The following is a 19,128-nucleotide window of genomic DNA, read 5'->3' on the forward strand; positions in this document are numbered from 1 at the left end:
TATGTTATTTTCCCATAAAAAAATATAAAAATAGGATTTTGTAATAAAACTCGGTTTTGGATAAAACTAATGTTTTATGGTCCTTGTAATTTTAAACAAAATAATGAAACCCCCATTACTGTAACAATTACGGATCAAAAGTTAATGCAACTCTTGTGATTTTTTTCCTACAAAATTATCATAGTTACTCCCACCACTTACCCATCTTTGTTTACAAGCTTATAGGAGAAAGTATGTGTCAGATTGCTGTTATCATTTTTTTTTCTAAATATGATGCACAGTGCCACTTGCTGCATTGAAAATAAACGTTTACGGCGTCTACGGACGAACCTAGGGTATTTGCAGAAAAGTAATTCTGGTGTAGAAAATATATTACGCGTTTTACAAATTATGTGTTTGCTATAACTTCCATAAAACAATAAGGTTCAAATAGTTAGAATAAAACCGTTACTTCATGATTTTTTTTCTTGTTTGACGAAACATTTTTGGCTGTGTTCGTCAACTCTTTTGTTGTACAATATACTATAATGACTTTATTGATTCTCGTAAATTCAAATGAAAGACAAATAATTCTTTTAATAACTCAAAGATTTTGATAACTTACAATATCAGTCCTCCGAAAGAGGTTCTTGTGTGGAAAAACAATGCTCACCAAACACACTATTCTGTAGATACACCTTTTGTCAACTCTACAGCAATCATAAGATAATAAGAACTAAGATTAATAAAACAGTAAAACCCAATATTTTACCATCCACGAGAAACAATCTTAAATATTTTGAAAATGTATTTTTATAGCAAACTCATGAATTCATTATTGTGTTATTAAAGTAAATTTAAATTCCTTCCAGCCTAATAACCCGGCCGAGACGATGTTTGCAGTCCCTTTTCGCCAACCCAATTCCGGCGGACCCTTCCTTCATTAAGCTGACATTCTTCGTTGCCGTTTATTCTCCCGGAGTAACGATATTCTTTCTGAATTCCTTAGAAAATGTTTTGTTTTCTAATATTTAAGATATAATGTGAAAATTACACTTTCTTATTATTTTTTATATTATGATTTGACATCCATATATCCATAATATTCTTAGTTATTTTACAATTCCAAAGTTCTAATAGTCATTTGAATGAATACCGGTTTAGATGTGCTTAATGCTACTTGTAAATAAAAAAAATCATGAAATCAATGAGCGTGTGCGTGAAACTGGTCACGTTTAATCAGATAAAGCAAATTAAAAGGAACTTACTAGACCTGTATGAGAGGTGAATTCACCTGCGGTAGTAAAATAGCAATACCATAATAGTGGAGAAGAAGTACAACGCGCCTACAAACAGAGTTGGGGTTTGCATGGAACAACATGGAAGGCGATTTAAGCATTTGTAGAAGTCAATGAGCCCTGCAGTATGTAGGCTATTAATGCTGATTCAAACAAAGTATTCATTCAAAGCACTATTAGAGCTATGGAGTCGTAAAGTAACTAAGAATATTTGCAGTTGTGTTCTTTCCTTTATTAATCTCCCAAGATTAACAATCTGAGTACTATTTAATTTTTTTAGACATAGTTAGTTTTAATTAAAACCTAGACGTGTACATTTACAACAGAAAACACTTTGAATACCATTTAATAAAACATTAAAATACACTAATTTCGCTACAGCTCGTTAACCAATAAAGATACAAAAAAACATAAAATACAAAAATTGTAGCTAATTTTAAGGGCTACAATGTGGTTTGTAATGAAAGCCATGTTGCCATTTGAAAAAAATGCGTAAGATAAGTAAAACGTTAGGAAAAGGGTTGTAACCAGAGTTTTTTGAAAGCTCATTAGCAATTAAATTGTTATAAAAATTTGAACCCCCCACGAAATTCCACCTCTTTGCAGTAAAAAGTAGTTCAAAGGTCTATGTTTTGTACGTTTTTGAAAACCCTGTAAATAGGGATTAATAAAATTTAAATAATTTATCCATTAAAATACTTAGGAATCAGGGACCTTTAAAACGAGGTATAACACGACCCCCCTTTATATTTGAAAATTTCCCAAAAACCACCCCCACCCCCAAAATCTACCCTTTGGGGTGATTTTTTGGGTTTGGAAATAATTTAGCCGAATTCCTTGGGGTCAAAATAGGGGGTTCCAGTTGCAATTAGGTTTCCATTTGCTTTCATATTGGAGCTATAGAAGCCGGCTAGGTGGTCTGAGACACCCTGTATAATTATTGACATGTAAAATTATGTTGTGGTATAAACAATTAGTTTATTTAGTGAGTGAGTATCGTGAAGGACTATAAAACTATAGCAATATTTTATTGGTAGAAATCACTATTAAGCAGTTCCAGCTCACCCATTGTTTTGCTACGTATACGTTTCAACTATAGACCAGAGGCTTATGGCAACGGGTAACTTACGGTTGAAGAGACCACTAACCTTTTTAAAGCCTTAAAATGTCAAAAATGTGGATAGGTGTGAAAACCCTCTTTTACTAAATTTCCAAACCTAAAGTACTAAAACTTTCTATCAAACACTCGGCATTAATATTTATGTTTTCAAACATTATAAAGGTGAATCGTTTTACCAACCCAAACAAATTGAAAACCACTCTTAAGACGGTGACACACTATCGATCTTTTCCCCGAACAAGACCCCGAACCGAGCAGGGAGAAGGGAGAAGGGAGGTCGAAGGGAGGATGTTCGATAGTGTGTCACGGGTCCGTACACCGATCAAGACGCCGAACAAGACATCAGGCCGAGCAGGGAGACGAGCGCTCTGGAGGCGGTTTTTTGGCGAAAGATCAAAGAAAAGATCGGTCCGATGTACGGTCCGATGTACGATAGTGTGTCACGGTACATTTTTGCCCCGAACATCGTCGCGAGCGCCGCACCGAGCGGCCGCCTGCGCTAGCATTGATAGTTCAGCGCTCTCACTCGCACACACTCTCTATCTCTCTCCAAACTTCCTTTTGCCGCGCTCGGTAGAATTCGTCTGGTCTTGGTCATGTTCGGGGAAATGTTCGGAGTAAAATTTTGCTGATATTTATCTCCCTTCTCCCTTCTCCCTGCTCGGTTCGGGGTCTTGATCGGGGAAAAGATCGATAGTGTGTCACCGCCTTTAAGGGTTCCGGTGGGAGGATTCGTTACGAATTTCACAAATTACACTTTTTGCGAAAGCCAGAGCATGCAACTTTTTACCGGTTCGGACTGAAGAGTTTGTGATATGTTCGTATCATCATATAATGTCATTACTCAAGTCCCACTTGACTCCTTGCAAAACCGGCAACTTTATAATAAAGCCTCTAGAGGAATGGAAGAGCGGTTCACGTCAAAAACATTTAATTCGTCAGTTTCGTTGGGAACTGGGAATTAATTGTTTTGAAGGTTTTAAAATTTTAAACTTTTACGTTGAACTTTTTGAGAGTTGGTAAAACCACTATCTTGAAATTAGAAAATTTAAAATATGGGCTATGATAAACTGCAAAACTTCATATTAGATATATTTTCACAAATCGTATTTAGCGTTTTGGCTGAGCTATGAAAATAATAAAAAAAAAAACACAAGAGATGCACTATACCAAAAGCATTTAGTCTGCTATTTTGTGGTAATTTATTTTGACATAAAGAGCATACACACAAGGTGCATCCAAGAAGATTTTTACACTTCGTAGCTGATAGCTAGTTAAATTTTGTTCTCATATTAAAATTATTTAAAAGCATATAACCAATCACATTTCGTTCATGCTTAGAGATAATATAGCTAGTATATACATAGAATAAAAATAAACCGCATTAGATTCAGTTTCGAAATACAGGATATGACGAACTATTTCTTGTAACCAAACAGACTCGTCCAAGTCTAAGGTTACGCCTAGTTGCCTATACATAACCTTCTTGCTAACGATCAAGCACTTGACAAACATTTACCTTCATGCAAATTCGTAAAGTGGACCCCTGCATCATTTCACAGCATTATTAAGAAAGGGTCACAGGCTTTTGTACTACTGTACTATTAACCGAATATACATTTTGATGTGTAACTATTCTAAAATCTAATGATTAAGTACAACACCAAGTTTTATGCAATCAAAACATCTTCTAAATTTTCTCAGAATCGAACTAGTGGCCTTTTATTTAAAAAGCGTGAACTATTACATTCTCTGCATCTGCATTAAAGCTTTATATAAAACAGTACCAAAAGTTAAACTATAAAATACAACTAATTCAATACGGAAAACTATCGTCATATTACCAAGATTGTTTAAAAGTGTCGATAATTATTACACAGTTGCTTTATTAGTAGTTACATATTTGATTAATTTAAATGCTGCCACAAGGAAAATATATGAATCCGCTTATTTAAGTTAAATGAACTTGCGTAATACTATTCTGTCTGTTTTAGATTTCTTTATTATAAACATATAGGTTGTTTATTGCCTTAAGAATATGTATAGAAAAACGTGCAAATAAAGTTTATACACAATGAAGCCTACAACATGAAAAAGTCAGACAATTGTATTTAAACTGTACTCAATTTCTTTATTTTTTTGGTGTAGTTTCTACACGATATATAATCACTACACTACTTCAGGTTTAAAATACAACATACATGACGCTTGTGTCTTTAAACTCTTTAAATATCATGTGTTCATATCCAAATTAAAATTAAAACCACTCCTCAAATATACCATCCCGATTGAAAATACAATGTCTTATTACGCTCTACTTTTATATAAAACTGTTCACTTCATACTCTTTTAAACCACCTATTCAACAAATGAGGGACAGTTTGGTTTCATTACCTACAGCACTAGAGCCATGTAAGTACAAACTATGGCTAGGGAAACCCACTACACAAGTAACCCGGCTTAGCATGCTTTACACCTTAGAGGGAGAGTAAGTAAAAAGTTACTCTTGCTTTACGGCCCGGTAGGGCTTACTGGGTATATTGTGCCTTCCACCACATAAAGCAGGGTCTCCACAACAAACTCTGCTGGAATTGTCAGTTAGCGAGAAAGTTTTTGAAACTATAATTCGTTTATTTGTGCTAAGTAGTTTATTTTAAGTATCATAAACATGACTATGATTTCTAATAATAAAATATTACATGGTAATGCATAATTTGATTAATGGAGGAATTAATTTATTCGTATACAACATATTTCAACCGGGCTTCAAAACTCAGCAGACATGATTTTATATTTATAAAAATACATCTTAAAGCAAATATGGCAAATCAGCTGTATACAGATTAATATTTATATTGCAAATCAGTATTCAACAGACAGCATACAATTAAAAAATACATTATTCTAATAACTGCACTGGATAAAAGACTGGTTTTATACATTTTAGAATCGAAAAAGTCAAATTTTACTAATACAAAAATAGTATTGTTGCCCTACATGGTACTTATTGTAATTACTGACAACAACTCAATAAATTGCTGTAAAAATAAACTAGTTTAAATAAAAATATAGTATAAAAGGTATATTATTTTAAAGGCTACTAAATGTTGACTTGAATTATTAATTTAAGTTTAGTTTTTAGTATAGGGGCAAGCTTTCGTTTTAGAAAAAAAATAGGATAAACTTATTAGGTAATTGTTTTTATACAATTCAACGATTATTATGCACAAAGGTACGACTATTTCAATATTGTAACATATTTTTTTTTACGCACAGGTTAACATGTTTACTATTTTTTTATGAATGGTTATGTTCTTTGAGGAAATCCACAATATCATTTTGAGAATGTTGCTGAAGGAGAGCACAGAACACAAATTATAGTAAACAAAAGAGCAGCCAATATAAATACGGGTGTATAGTATACAGTTAATTTTTAAAGATAATATGTCTTTGCTAAATCTCCGTCATATCACGTTTACGGCCAAAAAACACCCACCGTTGTGTACTGTTGTTTATTTAGATATTTTATGCACCAAAAATACTACATCGTTGAGTAGGACTTATTTAATTATTATTATAACAATACATAATACAACTAAGCAATGCAGTGTATTATAATTTTAGAATTATTATATTATACAGTTGTTATGTTTAACATGTTTTTAATTAAATTTAATTCTACTAAAAATATTTGTTTTTGAAAAATTTGTTCTTTGAATAGTCATAAACTCTAGTTCTGGCTAAACTACATGTTTCGTGGCGACTGCGTTTGATCGGTCCGGCGGCGGCGACTCAAACGTGCTCACGAACGAGCGATGATCGAATGTACAGTAATATATACTTGTATTTTGTTTTAAATTGTTGTGACCAATCGTAGAAGAGGATAAACCTGATGAGGCAGTCACCAAGAAACATTTAGATTAACCAGTCATCTAAGGTAACAAAATATTCTCTATTAATTTAAATCGACATCCAAAGAAGCGCAATGAAAACCTAATTATAATTTAAACAGAGATGGTTATTTTTACTATGGTTTTTTACAATACAAATAAGTCTTTGTTTTTAATTAATCAGTGATTATAGTGCAGCAATATATACTTTGATCCTTATTGATATTTACTTTTGTTTAGTTTTACTACATTTTAAACTTTCTATGCAATTATGAATATTTTGTTTCGTCTCGGTTGATATTTTGACAATTGTGTGAGTACAATAATTATGAATCAAAAATACACCATCATATATTTGAGGTTTGGGGTTTGGCTATATAATTTCCAGGTATTTGTATTTTCGGGAAGCACTTGAACGTGATCTCCTTATTATTTTATAACTTTATAATTAACATGGACATTTTTAAAATACTTCAATTAAATTCAAATACTTCTATCCCTTTACTTAGTCTTAAAAGCTTCTTGAGAGCAAATTAAGTTCTAGACAAAATAAGATTCAAAAATAAATATTTTTAAAATAATACAGATTACCTATAACCTTTAAAATGGTTTACGACAGGAATTTGTGTAAACAGCGTGCTGAAAATTTCAAAACTCAATATATAAACAAATAATAAAAAAGCTACTTATATTTAAATTAAAGGCACGAGGCACGCTGCGAGGTTTCCTTCCTTACAGAGGGAAATTCAGTCTAAATCAGGGCACTGAAGCGTAATCGAACTTACTAACGTCAAAAGAGGCTTTAAAATATTCAATACAATGAATATTAAACTTGTGATTTCTAAAAACAATATCATTGTCAAATTCGATTTATTTCTAAAAACAACCATGCACAAGTAAGTGTAAAACGGTCAAACTTATATATGTATATATGTTTTTCATATTATTCCACTGCACTTAAGGAATTTAACAATGCTGTAAACCAATTTTGAGTAAAAATTATTAAAACTTTTACTGTTAATTCATTTTTAATATTCAAACAAAATGCGTTACAAAGTATTAATGTGTCTTATATATTGTAATAACTTTAACATTAAACAAAAATTGTCATAACTATAATACGTTCAAGCTTTTATAGTCTATCTATTTCTTAAAGGATTTTAAATAGACAAAACTGTGCATGTAACTGTAAACAATATAAAACTGAATCAATTTTAAAATATTTCATTTGTAGCAATACGGCTACAGCAAAAAATATATTGTAAACTTGTTCAATTAAATGTTATTTGAACTATACAAAATCGATTTAAATGTAAAAAATACCTTTTTCAGATGCATTTGAGTATTACATTATTTCACAGCAGACACAAAGTTTGGCAAATGCAGCTATAGTGTATCTCACTGACGCCTCTGGGGCAAAGTAAGAAGTTGGCTTCTCTTAAAGTTTAACACTCCATGTCACCAATTCACGTTATGTACGGTGTTGCAATATTCTTTTCCTATTTTATGTGACTGGGTTATAAATTTACGGTGAAATGGTTAGTACACAAATCAAAGAGTTACTAAAATCAAAATGATACCAGAGTCAAAATGGTCTTAAGAATGTTGTACAAATAATTGTACTTTAAGTTATAAAAATAAAAAGATTAAATAAATGTTTAAAATATAACACGTTCATCACTAATTTGCATAGTACTTATAACAACCATAAATAAAAACTCAAACAATTTTCATAATTTTCATTGTGATCTCAACACTAAAAGAACAACGTGTTATTGTATTAATAACACTCAGATGGTTATTGTATTAATTTACACCCTTTTCATATTTTGTTAATCCACTAAAAGGGTTATATATATTTAACAAAGGGGGATTTCGTATTTTTACATTATTTAAACCAATAGGGTAAATAGTATTGAATTTGTACTATTTTATAAATTAGGGTGCTTTCATTGCCTCACCCTGTACAAAGAAAAACGATTAAGTACAATGGTTAATTCATCAAGCTACAAGCAATTGAGTTTCCAAAACTGATTTTATACGTTTAATGTATTAGAATTTGTTAAAACTAACATATAAACAAAGTGCGCCAACAGAACCTTGAATAAACATGAAAATATAGTTTTCTTATCACTCGAAAACTTTTTTTAGGTTAAACCGATTTCGTCTTTCCTTAAAATTGCAGAAAAGGTACATTGTGAAAAAAAAAATAGCTAGCAAGTGGACAAACCAATTTCAAGATTTCCAAAGTATCTTTGTTAGTTTTTAAATATTCAAATCAATTTCAGTGCTAAAGAAGATCACTATCCATAATCAATTATGTTGGATAAAATTGAAAGTATTTGTGGTTTCCAAAAAAATTGTTATAAACAATATATATCCCAATTTAGTTTTATTAACAATACATTATAATCATTCCTGATAACACCATGTAACGATTTATATTTTACTTAAACATTATATTAAATTTGTTAAGACATATAATACATGTATTATTATTTTCTTGCATGTTTAGGGCTACTAACATGTCAAAAAATACATATATAATACATGTATTCAATATATGACTATGTTAACACTGAAAAATACTATTTCAAAAATGCTGCAGTGTTGTTCAGCCATACAATTGGAACAATACTTTGGTGACTGACTGTTTTTATTTAATGTCAATTTGTAGTTAAAGTTATGAGGTTAGAAAGGAGTAATAAATAACGATGACTTCATTTAAATAGCATTTCCATAGTTATTTGTGTAACTAGTGGGCGAAATTTTACACAATATATTTTCCTACAGTTACTATAAATTATATAAATAAATAGTCTTTCAAACACAGAACATCACGTTTTTTTTTTTTTTTTTTTTTTTTTGTTAGGTTAAATCAAAACATTGAACGAAATTGGAAACGCTGCACAACTGATCGTAGTCGTAATATCTTTAAGGGTTGCCAACTTGTTTTCTCAAGCGTACACAAGCGTATTAAGTGCATAATAAAAGCATACTGTTTTGTGTTGTTTGGTTGGCATACTGGTTTGCTCCAAATTAAAAACTGTGCGCCAAAGGAAGGCTTTCTGTGACTGTAATCTGTGCAAGGAAGCCTACTTTGTCGGGTGACTGTAGGAACAAATATTTATTTAAATTACATTTATTTACATACAATTTGCAGAATATTATAGTAATATTCACTTGTTGAATCGCTTTAAGCAATTTGTAAGTATGTCCCTATGTTTAGTGCGTTCAAAGTTGGTGTTGACTATTATTTACATGTTTTTTAAAATCATGTATATGACTGATTTAGCTTTTATTACGAAAAAGTATGTGTTTTAAAGAAATTATGTATCAACAAAGTATTTGAGTATATTGTTTCTTTTTCAAAGAAGCTTTGCAGTCAAACGAAGTTTCTACTTTGTTGAGTAAAACTTTGAAACTTCTTTACTTTGTTTAAGGAGAGTTATAAGGATGAGGAAAATATTAAAATAAATCATCATTATGTTTATCTACTATTAGTCAGAATATTCCTTCTATAATTCTATAAAATAATACGTAACGGGTTTTAGTTAATTATTAAACTATTTTAAGTTTTGGCTTAAGCCTTTTCTTCTTTTCAAAATAAAACAAATTAACTAAAAACTTCAATTTCAAGATTTGTTTAGAACTAATTAGCTCTCTTGAGTTAAAAGAATATCACAAAACTTTGAAGGCATTCGAAAAAGTCTTTAAATAGTTAATTAAAGTCGAAATCACTTATAAAGTTACTTACAGCAAAACATGTTTAAAATCCTCGTAAAACAAACGTAAACCGAATTAAATTTTAAAGAATGCTTTAAAAAATATGTTTCTAGCACTATGATAGAACACTTCCATTTTGATAATAATAATGATATGTGGAAACTGAGATTAAAATATAGTTTTCTCCAACAGTAAAACAAATCTGTTCTGTGGTACTATAATTTCTGTTTTTACTAGACCATTATTTGGTTTGTTTTATTTCTTAGTTGTACTTTTTTTTAATTTCTAACTACTGCTAACTTAGTTAAATTAGTTATTTCTGCAGTGGCATACTTCCGTGCCATTTTACGTTAACCAGCTAGCCGCGAGTCAAAATAAATTAAAACCATGAACATTTTGAGACGTACAACTAAACATTTGTTATTTGTTGTTTTCTGACGAAAAAAATACCATTCGTAGCTAACTATGCATTTACTCAATATTTGCACATTTTAATGAGCTGTAGTGTTACGTTTTGTGGTATTCAGTTACATTTTTAGAGTATTTACTTTATAACTTGCTGCACTCGTTCTTTACCAAGAGCTCTTGTTGTAGCGAAACATTTTTATTTAATAAGTGCAGCATTGAAGAGGTTGTACTTTTATTATATATTAAAGTTTTATCTTAAATAAACCTATAGAATAACAATTTAAAAGAAAACAAAATATATTAACTGAACATTCCCCTGTGTATTATTTTGCTTACATTATTAGATAAACTATTGTCAAAACTTACCTAAAATCAAGAAGAAAGTGAGCAAAACCAACTTCTGCCTTCCCATAGTTGACGAGCTTAAATCCCGATTTTACATTAAAGAAAATTTAATTACAATTTCCTAGTTTCCTTCAGCAAGGTAATTTGTATCACAAATAATATTACGTTACAAAACATTGTTGGTGATTTACTCTACTCGATTTTAAAATCGTAAATTTACCTGATCAAATCTTAAAACGATCCTATCACTTATAAACTGTTTTATTGTGGCTTTAAACTTTTTCATCTAAGTCTAAAGGAACGGGTGAGTAGAGAAAGAAGCGTTTATTTTATTTAAAATTACGTGTTTAACTCGAATAAGAGACGTAAGTTCTCCCTTCGGGGCGCGAGGCGGTACTGACGCTCTATTGGTGACCCCAGGCAAACTTCGTGTACCTTCGCCAATGTTCGGCTGTCCCCGGCCCACAATAATATGTTACTGCTCAACATCCAACATCTGCTAGCTGATATTGCACTTTTGTTTGCCCGCATTTTGGTAAATTCTTGACGGAAATAAAGTGGGGGGATCCATTGTAATTGGTATATCGTAAAGGTAAATAACATAGTTTTCTTCTTAAAAATACGTTTGGTAAAAATGTGTATTTCATTTGAGAGAGTTGTATAAGGTAGTAGGCATATGTTTTATGTATGGTTGTATATTGATTACAAATGTGCTTTCTATTGAGCCTAATCTAAAGGGTTAGCTTAAAACGTATTAAAAAACTGAACCTTATAGATATAAAACATTAACACGTTCGCTGCTGAGCGCTAGATGCCGGGACGGCGCCAGTTGCTGAACTAACGCTCGGCCGCTGCGTGACATTGCCACCGATACACTGAATTACAGTAAAAACAACAGTAGTTATACTGGATGGCAATGTTCTGCAATAATACTGGCATTTGATATAGTACTAAGTGATTCTGATGGATAGCAGCACTACCCAGGTTACAGTCGGTAAAGTAGTGTCGCTATCTAGCAGGAAAGAGGTAAAACAAAGCCCTGTTCCAAACAACCCTGGTGGTGATTTGGGAAACTATATTTTTTATTGTCAGAAAAGTACGTCCCCACGAGCTGCAAAGAAATATAGAACGCTTGTGACGTGCTGGCTTATCCATAGCAACGTTAAACAACAATGAACGGTGACGTTCTGGAACGTTCTTAGCTCCTGGCGCCGTGGCCCGGCTGACGTTCCGGAACGTCCGTAGCAGCGAACGTGTTAAACATTTACTATACAACATCGTTTTAAATAATTTATATTAAGATTTGTATCGCTAGGCTATCCAAGATACCTGGAACCTAAGACAGAAATCCTGCAACTTAATGTTATAGATGTGTGCATATCTCTAGGTTTACAAGACACAATTTTTATTGTTCTTTTACTAGTGGTCGATCCGCCCACTCTTCTAAAGGGTCAATGATAATGAATATAAAGACGAGAAGTCCCCGACCGAAAAAAGATTATTCAAAGATAAGAGGGTGCACTATTTTGGTAGGTTAGCTTCTATATGATCATAGAAACAATGGACAGTCCTGGTTAAAGAGCCAGATGATTTGTATCAAAGCTATAATGTAATCGATTTGACACTCGTCTTTCACTCATTGTCGGCTTAAAAAACACGTGATGATGTATTGATATGAAATAATTATTTTCTGCTTAGAGGCACTTTTGCAACTGCTCCCTTGATCCTCACTTGAAAATCTGTTACATTCATGACTGTGGAGTTACTCGACACATTCTATTTAATTTAATGTAGCATGTTATTAGTTGTAACCTTTTTAAATCCAACTTTAATGGGCTATGAATGAAGACATGAAAGAAACTGAACATTTTACTGTGGGGCAAAAGTGTGTGTGATCAACTTAAAAAAGTTATGGACAAGTGGTTGAAACAAACATTAACAATAGAGTACATGGTCGATGTTGATAGAAATGTGATAGAATAAAAAGAACATTGTCGGTTCCTGATAAACAATAGACTATTATAAATTTATGTAAAATGTAAACAGAGCTCTTTTACAAGAGAAGAGGTCATTTGGGTTAAACTATTTAAACGTTTCCATTTGCTTGAATGTTACGTATTCTTTTGTTGTCATATGTTTGAAAAATACTTTAATAGAATTGAATAAAAGAATTGTATATGTATTTGTGCAATTTTACTCAATGGCTCTACAATTATTGCGATGGTATTTTCATCAAATATGTTTTACCTATACCAAACCGGTTTCGTTTATACTAATAATGAATCAACCACCAAAATCCGACAAACTAGTACGTCTAATTCATTTGCCCTTAATTTCCTCACATTTTCGTATTTCAAAGGATTTAAGCGTTTGTTAGTTGATTATTCAGGTGAAGTCATCAGACAGTTGGCTGCACAACTCTCGGGTGAATTCAAACCAAACAGTTGCTTCATCAAGAGGAGGAGTTTCAGTGGTTAGTTTGGTGATGGGAGGGATGATGGGGGTGGAAGGGGTGGGAACTTAGAGGTGGTGTACATTGTTACACTTTGCTAACTAGTGGAGTTAATATAAAATGATAGGAAGAAATGTTTTAGAATATTACGGTCTAAGTTATATCTAGTAATGCTTAGATATTCTCTATAGCAATACAATAGTCCATGATTGTTTCGTTGCATATTTGGGATTTTTTGCACCCCTTTCAGAAATTCCAATTTGTTAAAGGATGTTTGTCATGTAATTTTACGTAATTTTAACACTGTTTTGAATATCAAAAGAATTGTTATAAATCAGCAAATAAATTGTTGTAACTATTTTAACTTGACTTTGGCAGTAAAATGGAACTATTTATAAATTTTGGATTATTTGTTGCGCTGCATATAAAAAATCGTACATGGCAGAGTTTCTCTCACTTAATTTTACATACTATTTTGAAGAGTTACACCTAAAGTCAATGTTTAAATTTGAAAGTATCCAAGAACAAAGTTTTATAAATACCTTAACTTGTCCCTGGAAATAAATAAAGTTTATTTGGTTTGGTTTTTGGACCATCCCGAGCACTCCCTCACTTTCAAAATTCAAAAATTCCAAACCAAAATTCTGGTATTTGTATATTTATTTATGTTGTATTCACACTTAACTAGCTTGTTACATTGGATAAGATTTTAAGGAAAATCGTTTCATATTTCAAAGTATGAACAAGATCATTCCCGACCTCAATAACTTGATAGATCACTTTAACTTTTTCCATAGAAATTAAGTGGTGGCAATTAAAAGCTTGTTTTTTGTATAAAAAATGTCAACGAGTTTATATGAAATGTTTCAATTAGTTTGTTTGTTACTTTGATAAACTGTATAATTACTAATACTAATTTAGAATTCCCGTGTTGTTCTTAAGGAAACAAAGAAAAGTGTTGTACTTTGCTTGTTTATGTGAATGATCAAATTAGGAAAAATGTATCCTATCATTTTATCGAAAAACACTTTTTCCCTTCCTAGTAGCAGCAAATCTAAGAACTCATCTAATCTAATGTTAAAGTGGTACAAATATGCCTTGTTTTTGAAAATATTTTACCCAAAATCTAATCAAACGAATTGAAAATTCGCTTAGTCTGCAAGTTTGCTGTGGAATAGGTACTATTGGTATCAGATGCTTGAAATTTTTCTTAAGCTCTAATGTGCTCCTGCAATATCATTACAAAGTTGCAATCGAAACAAACTATCTAACTATCTGATCTTGAGGCTTTCTAAATACTATCACTAAAGCAAGTCCCAAGGGCATTCAGGATGGTCAAAAGTAGGGCCTGAGAGGTTGAACTGGTATAAATTAATCATCGTTCTCCCTAATTGAATAGTTGCATTGACCCTCCCACCAGTCCAACTCTTGCCTCTGCAAGATTGAAACCATTGTATTCTAAATACTAGTTATCCAGAATATTGATTGAGCCTATTAAATCATTAGATTATGTCAATGGGGATTAGTGCAATAACTACTATAGTCATTGGATCGGAAAATAGGAATGGGTAAACGTTAAATGGGATAGCAAAACTAATGGGATTTATATTGTAACGTTATAACGTTCGTCGAATATTGTTTGGAAATATGAATTTATTTTGTGGTACACTACCAGGTTGGGACTGACCCCTACTAAGTAATACACGTAGCACATATGCATATCACAACCAAACTCAATAACAAAACATTCACACTCAAGCAGAGAAGCTAGTAAAAAAACTTTGGAAATACGAAATCCCATGATCTAAGCATTAACCAATTTTCCAGTTGCGATAATCCTATAGTACTGTGATTGACATAAATTTGGCTTATTCATTTAAAAACCCAGGGAAATATTCATGTTTCAAAGCTAAATCTGTCATGAACATAATGGTTTATAGGATATATTTCAGTTTGTAATTTTAAATCAGTGATGATGATTAGCTTCTAATTAAATGAACGGTTTACCTCTTCAATCGGCTTCATCTTCAATTCAAACAAACAAAATGAGATGTCATCCGGCTTAGTAACCTGAATGTTTATCATAGTGGTTTCATTGCAGTAGTTCTGCCTCGATTTGGCTGTATTATAGTAGCTTTTACATGTTAAATCTAGAATTTAGAAATACGTTTATTTGTTTGAATTTACATTTACGTTTGTAAAACGTGACCAAAACTGACACACTACGTAAAATAGTAAACAAATTTAAGCGTCTGGATTGATTCATAGATATTTTAGTAATTTAGTTATATGTGGTAATTTTTTATTACATCTATAAGTTGTTTGGTAAAATTTGTTATCCTTTTTCTTTCTAGTTTAAATGTATCTAATTTATTTTTATTTTGTTCCTAAATACGCCTAATGTTTGATTTTGTAATTCGTTACTAACATCTCTTTGGGGGAGCGAGCTGAGGTCCCGGGTTCGATCCCCGCCAAGTCACCAATGGATAAGTCTAAGTGATGGTGCCGCAACCCCTAGGTCTAATCTGAAGTAATGTGAAAAACAATCCCAGGCTGCCTAGCATCCTAGTAAAAAAAAAATCTAACATCTCTTAGGTCGATATTAGTATTTATGTTCAAATTATCTCGTTTGGCATTTTAAAATATTACTTTATCGTGAAGGACGTTGTCGTACCAAAGTCAAAAGTTATAGTTATAGTTCGGTTATATCTCATCGCATAAAACCCCGTTATTTCAAAATGACTTGGGGAGTATCTATGGTAAAAGAATTATGTGGCTGTTACCGTTCCTTCACACGTACGGAAATAAAATAGTTTACGTTTGTTCCTCGGTGTTACTCACATACATATTACACTTAAGTCATACACGATGTCAATTTATTCAGTTTCCAAACTTATTTTTTATAAAAACTAGTAGTATTAGAAATACTTCATGGGTTAGCAATAAAGCTTTTGTAGTAGAAACTTTTAGTTAAATAATAAAAATTAATTGACATTATGGAAACATGAAAGAATCTCAATATTAAGTTGTAAAGTAGAGAGTACATGTCCATACACGTTTTCTGTATTGACATAATTAATTCATTTAGAAATTATTTCAATTTTAGTGGATTTAATGGTTTATTAATGAAATTCTGTCATTATCTAAAATGTAAAGAACTAGTATATTTTTGTGTTAGGGCAATTGAAGTGGTATAGTTATAGTTTAAATGTCCTATATTTACTCTCATATATCATCTGTAGACTATTTCAGGATGCGTTGCTTTAGATTTTATAAATTAGCCTATGTATTATTGTTAACTACAGGAACTCAGTCGTTTTGTTTCACAAACTTCAAAGCATATCTAACCAATACAACGATCTAATTACAGACTGATGTTTGGTGTTTATACCTAAGAATAAAGCACAACTTGAAATTTACTCTAAATAACCCCTTAAGTTTTAAGTACATTCGTTGTATTGAGGAACGAAGATTTATGGAAGGTTTATTTTGTTGGTATGGTAACTTAATAAAAGGAGTTGAAAAAACAGGTAACAAGTACTAAGCACTAAGTACCGTACATGTATAAGGAATCAGGAACAGCCCTAGTACGGCTCAAAACTTTCAGTATTTTTCATAAGTAACAATTACTTTACCTGCAACAGCAAACGGAAAACAAAGAATAATTTAATATTATTTAAATTTGGCTTATTTTTTAGTAATACATAAGTCATACATATTTATAGAAATTTAAATGGGTAACCAAATTCCGCTTAATCTGCAGATTTGCAAAACGTTGGAAATAAGAACAACAAAATGAGAACATTGGAAATTACTAATCATTAATGTTAATGTTTAAGTATTTTTTACTTAAGTTACGCAGACTAATGATTAGTAATTAAAACAAAAAACGATTATTATTGTTTCCGTGCAAACATTCATAGAATAGGAAAATGTCATGTTCCTTGTAAAAAAACTACAAATGTAATGCGCTTGTTAAAGTATTAACTCTCTCTAGTTGAACTCACTTTTGAAATGATTCACAGTTCCCAACGCAACTGACGAATTAAATGTTTTTGACGTGAACCGCTTTTCAATTTCTCTAGAGGCTTTATTATAAAGTTGCCGGTTTTGCTCCTCCGTAAAGCAAGGAGTCAAGTGGGACTTGAGTAATGACATGATATGATGATACGAGCATATTAAAAACATTTCAGTCCGAACCGGTAAAAAGTTTACATGCTCTAGCTTTCACAAAAAGTTTAATTTGTGAAATTCGTAACAAATCCTCCCACTGAAACCTCACGGGTCGTTTTCAATTTGGTGGGATCGCTCAAACGATTTTCCTTTACGATGTTTTAGAAACATAAATATTTTATCCTTAGTTTTAGCATTTTTGAAAGCGTATCCTTTCGTCCTTCATCCTTACATCCTTTCAACCATTTAGAAAGTTGTTTTTTAGAGTTTGGTGGCCTATTCACCTTTAAGTTTACCTGTATGCTGTCCATGTTAGGTCTGTGCGTAGAACGTATGCGGTAATTAAAGGGTGAGTTGGTACTATAAAGAATGAACTGGACTGATAAGAGTTTTTTGACATGCTTAAAGATACAAGCCTACGACATCTCTCCCATGGACCCGTAGTCCGAAGTGCTAACATCAGATCCACCGTCTTATAAGGAATATGGTAGTCAGCACTTTACATAGAACTGAAGCTACAATGCCTTTAGCAAGTTCATTTCTAGTCAATTCAACATCCAAATGAACAAAATGATGATTACGTACCTGTAATTCCTGATGAGACCTGTGATTAATACAAACATCCTCTATTCCGTGAGCATTCACCTGTATCGACCTTTAGTTCTTGGAAAAGCAAATTGCCCCAGTCTTCGCCACAGGCAAAGCTGCTAAGTTTCTATCCAGAACCTTTACGGGGTTTGAACCCTAGAGCCTAGATTTGCCCCTTCCCGGGTCTTCTTTGGGAGACAGCAAAAGATCTATGTAGGGTTACATGTTTGAACTTAACTTGATAAAAAGTTTAAAAATATCAAAAGTAGTTTTTGACGAAACTTTTTCGAAAATTGACTCATAAACTGTACATGAAAATTGTTTGTGAAGTAATGGACTTCAGATTTCTTAAATATTTTAAATTAAGTAAAGTAACAAACTAATTGTTATGTAAAAAATCTCTTGCAAAAAAGAAAACATATTAAAATTGAAAAGCAATCTCAATCTAAAAAATGCAAAGACACACAATGATGTTGGTCACAATTAAACAAGCCTTCTGTTTGTAAAGGAAGGAATTTGAAATGCTATATAAATATTTTATCTATGTTATAACACAAATCTCAAGTCTCTTCAAAAGTCAAGTTTCTTCAAATACACAAAGATACCCAGCCAAAATTTGCTTCATATCACAGATGTAAGAGAGCATTTTCAGATAAGATATGAGGCTCTCAGTTTATCGGTTAGAGTTGACACAGCTGGTTGACGTGATTAAATTATAACGTTCATTAAAAATTGCACTTGACAAACTTGTCTCATTTTTTTACAGAGGACTAGGCTTACAAGTGACCATGGGATTGCTTCGCAGCTGCAACAGCTTATTGTGCACAACCTGTCACCTTCGATTGCCCTAATTTATACCTTTTAAGTTTCCAGAAAATGTCAACGTGAACATTTCTTACTAGAACTATTACAGTGTTGGTGGATCCTTGATATTATAATCAAAATCAAAATAAAATCCATTTGTTGCCATCAACATTATAAATACGTGTATAGCAACGTCATACAGTTTTCATCACAGTATATCCATTAACCTACTTAATATGTTCTACAAATTCTTTGACCTTATACACACATAAATCGCACAAAATCTTTCTAATATTTAAATTGTTTTATTTAAAGAAATTTAATGTGAGCAGGTAACATATTATA

General features: G+C 31.8%; 1 protein-coding gene across 1 annotated transcript in view; it reads right to left on the reverse strand.

Annotated features, from left to right (window-relative positions):
* Window positions 1-11,271, reverse strand: part of LOC128987408 (uncharacterized) — a 49,265-nt gene extending 37,994 nt beyond the window's left edge. Inside the window, exon 1 of the mRNA XM_054408237.1 lies at window positions 10,788-11,271. Within this exon, the coding sequence (XP_054264212.1) occupies window positions 10,788-10,833 (46 nt within the window). The 5' untranslated portion in view covers window positions 10,834-11,271. The remainder of the gene's footprint in view (window positions 1-10,787) is intronic.
* Window positions 11,272-19,128: the final 7,857 nt, after the last annotated feature.

The sequence above is a fragment of the Macrosteles quadrilineatus genome, unplaced genomic scaffold (assembly GCF_028750875.1).
Source record: "Macrosteles quadrilineatus isolate MER2022 unplaced genomic scaffold, UCM_ALF_1.0 Scaffold_2__2_contigs__length_208266976, whole genome shotgun sequence".
Classification (NCBI taxonomy): Eukaryota; Metazoa; Arthropoda; class Insecta; order Hemiptera; family Cicadellidae; genus Macrosteles; species Macrosteles quadrilineatus.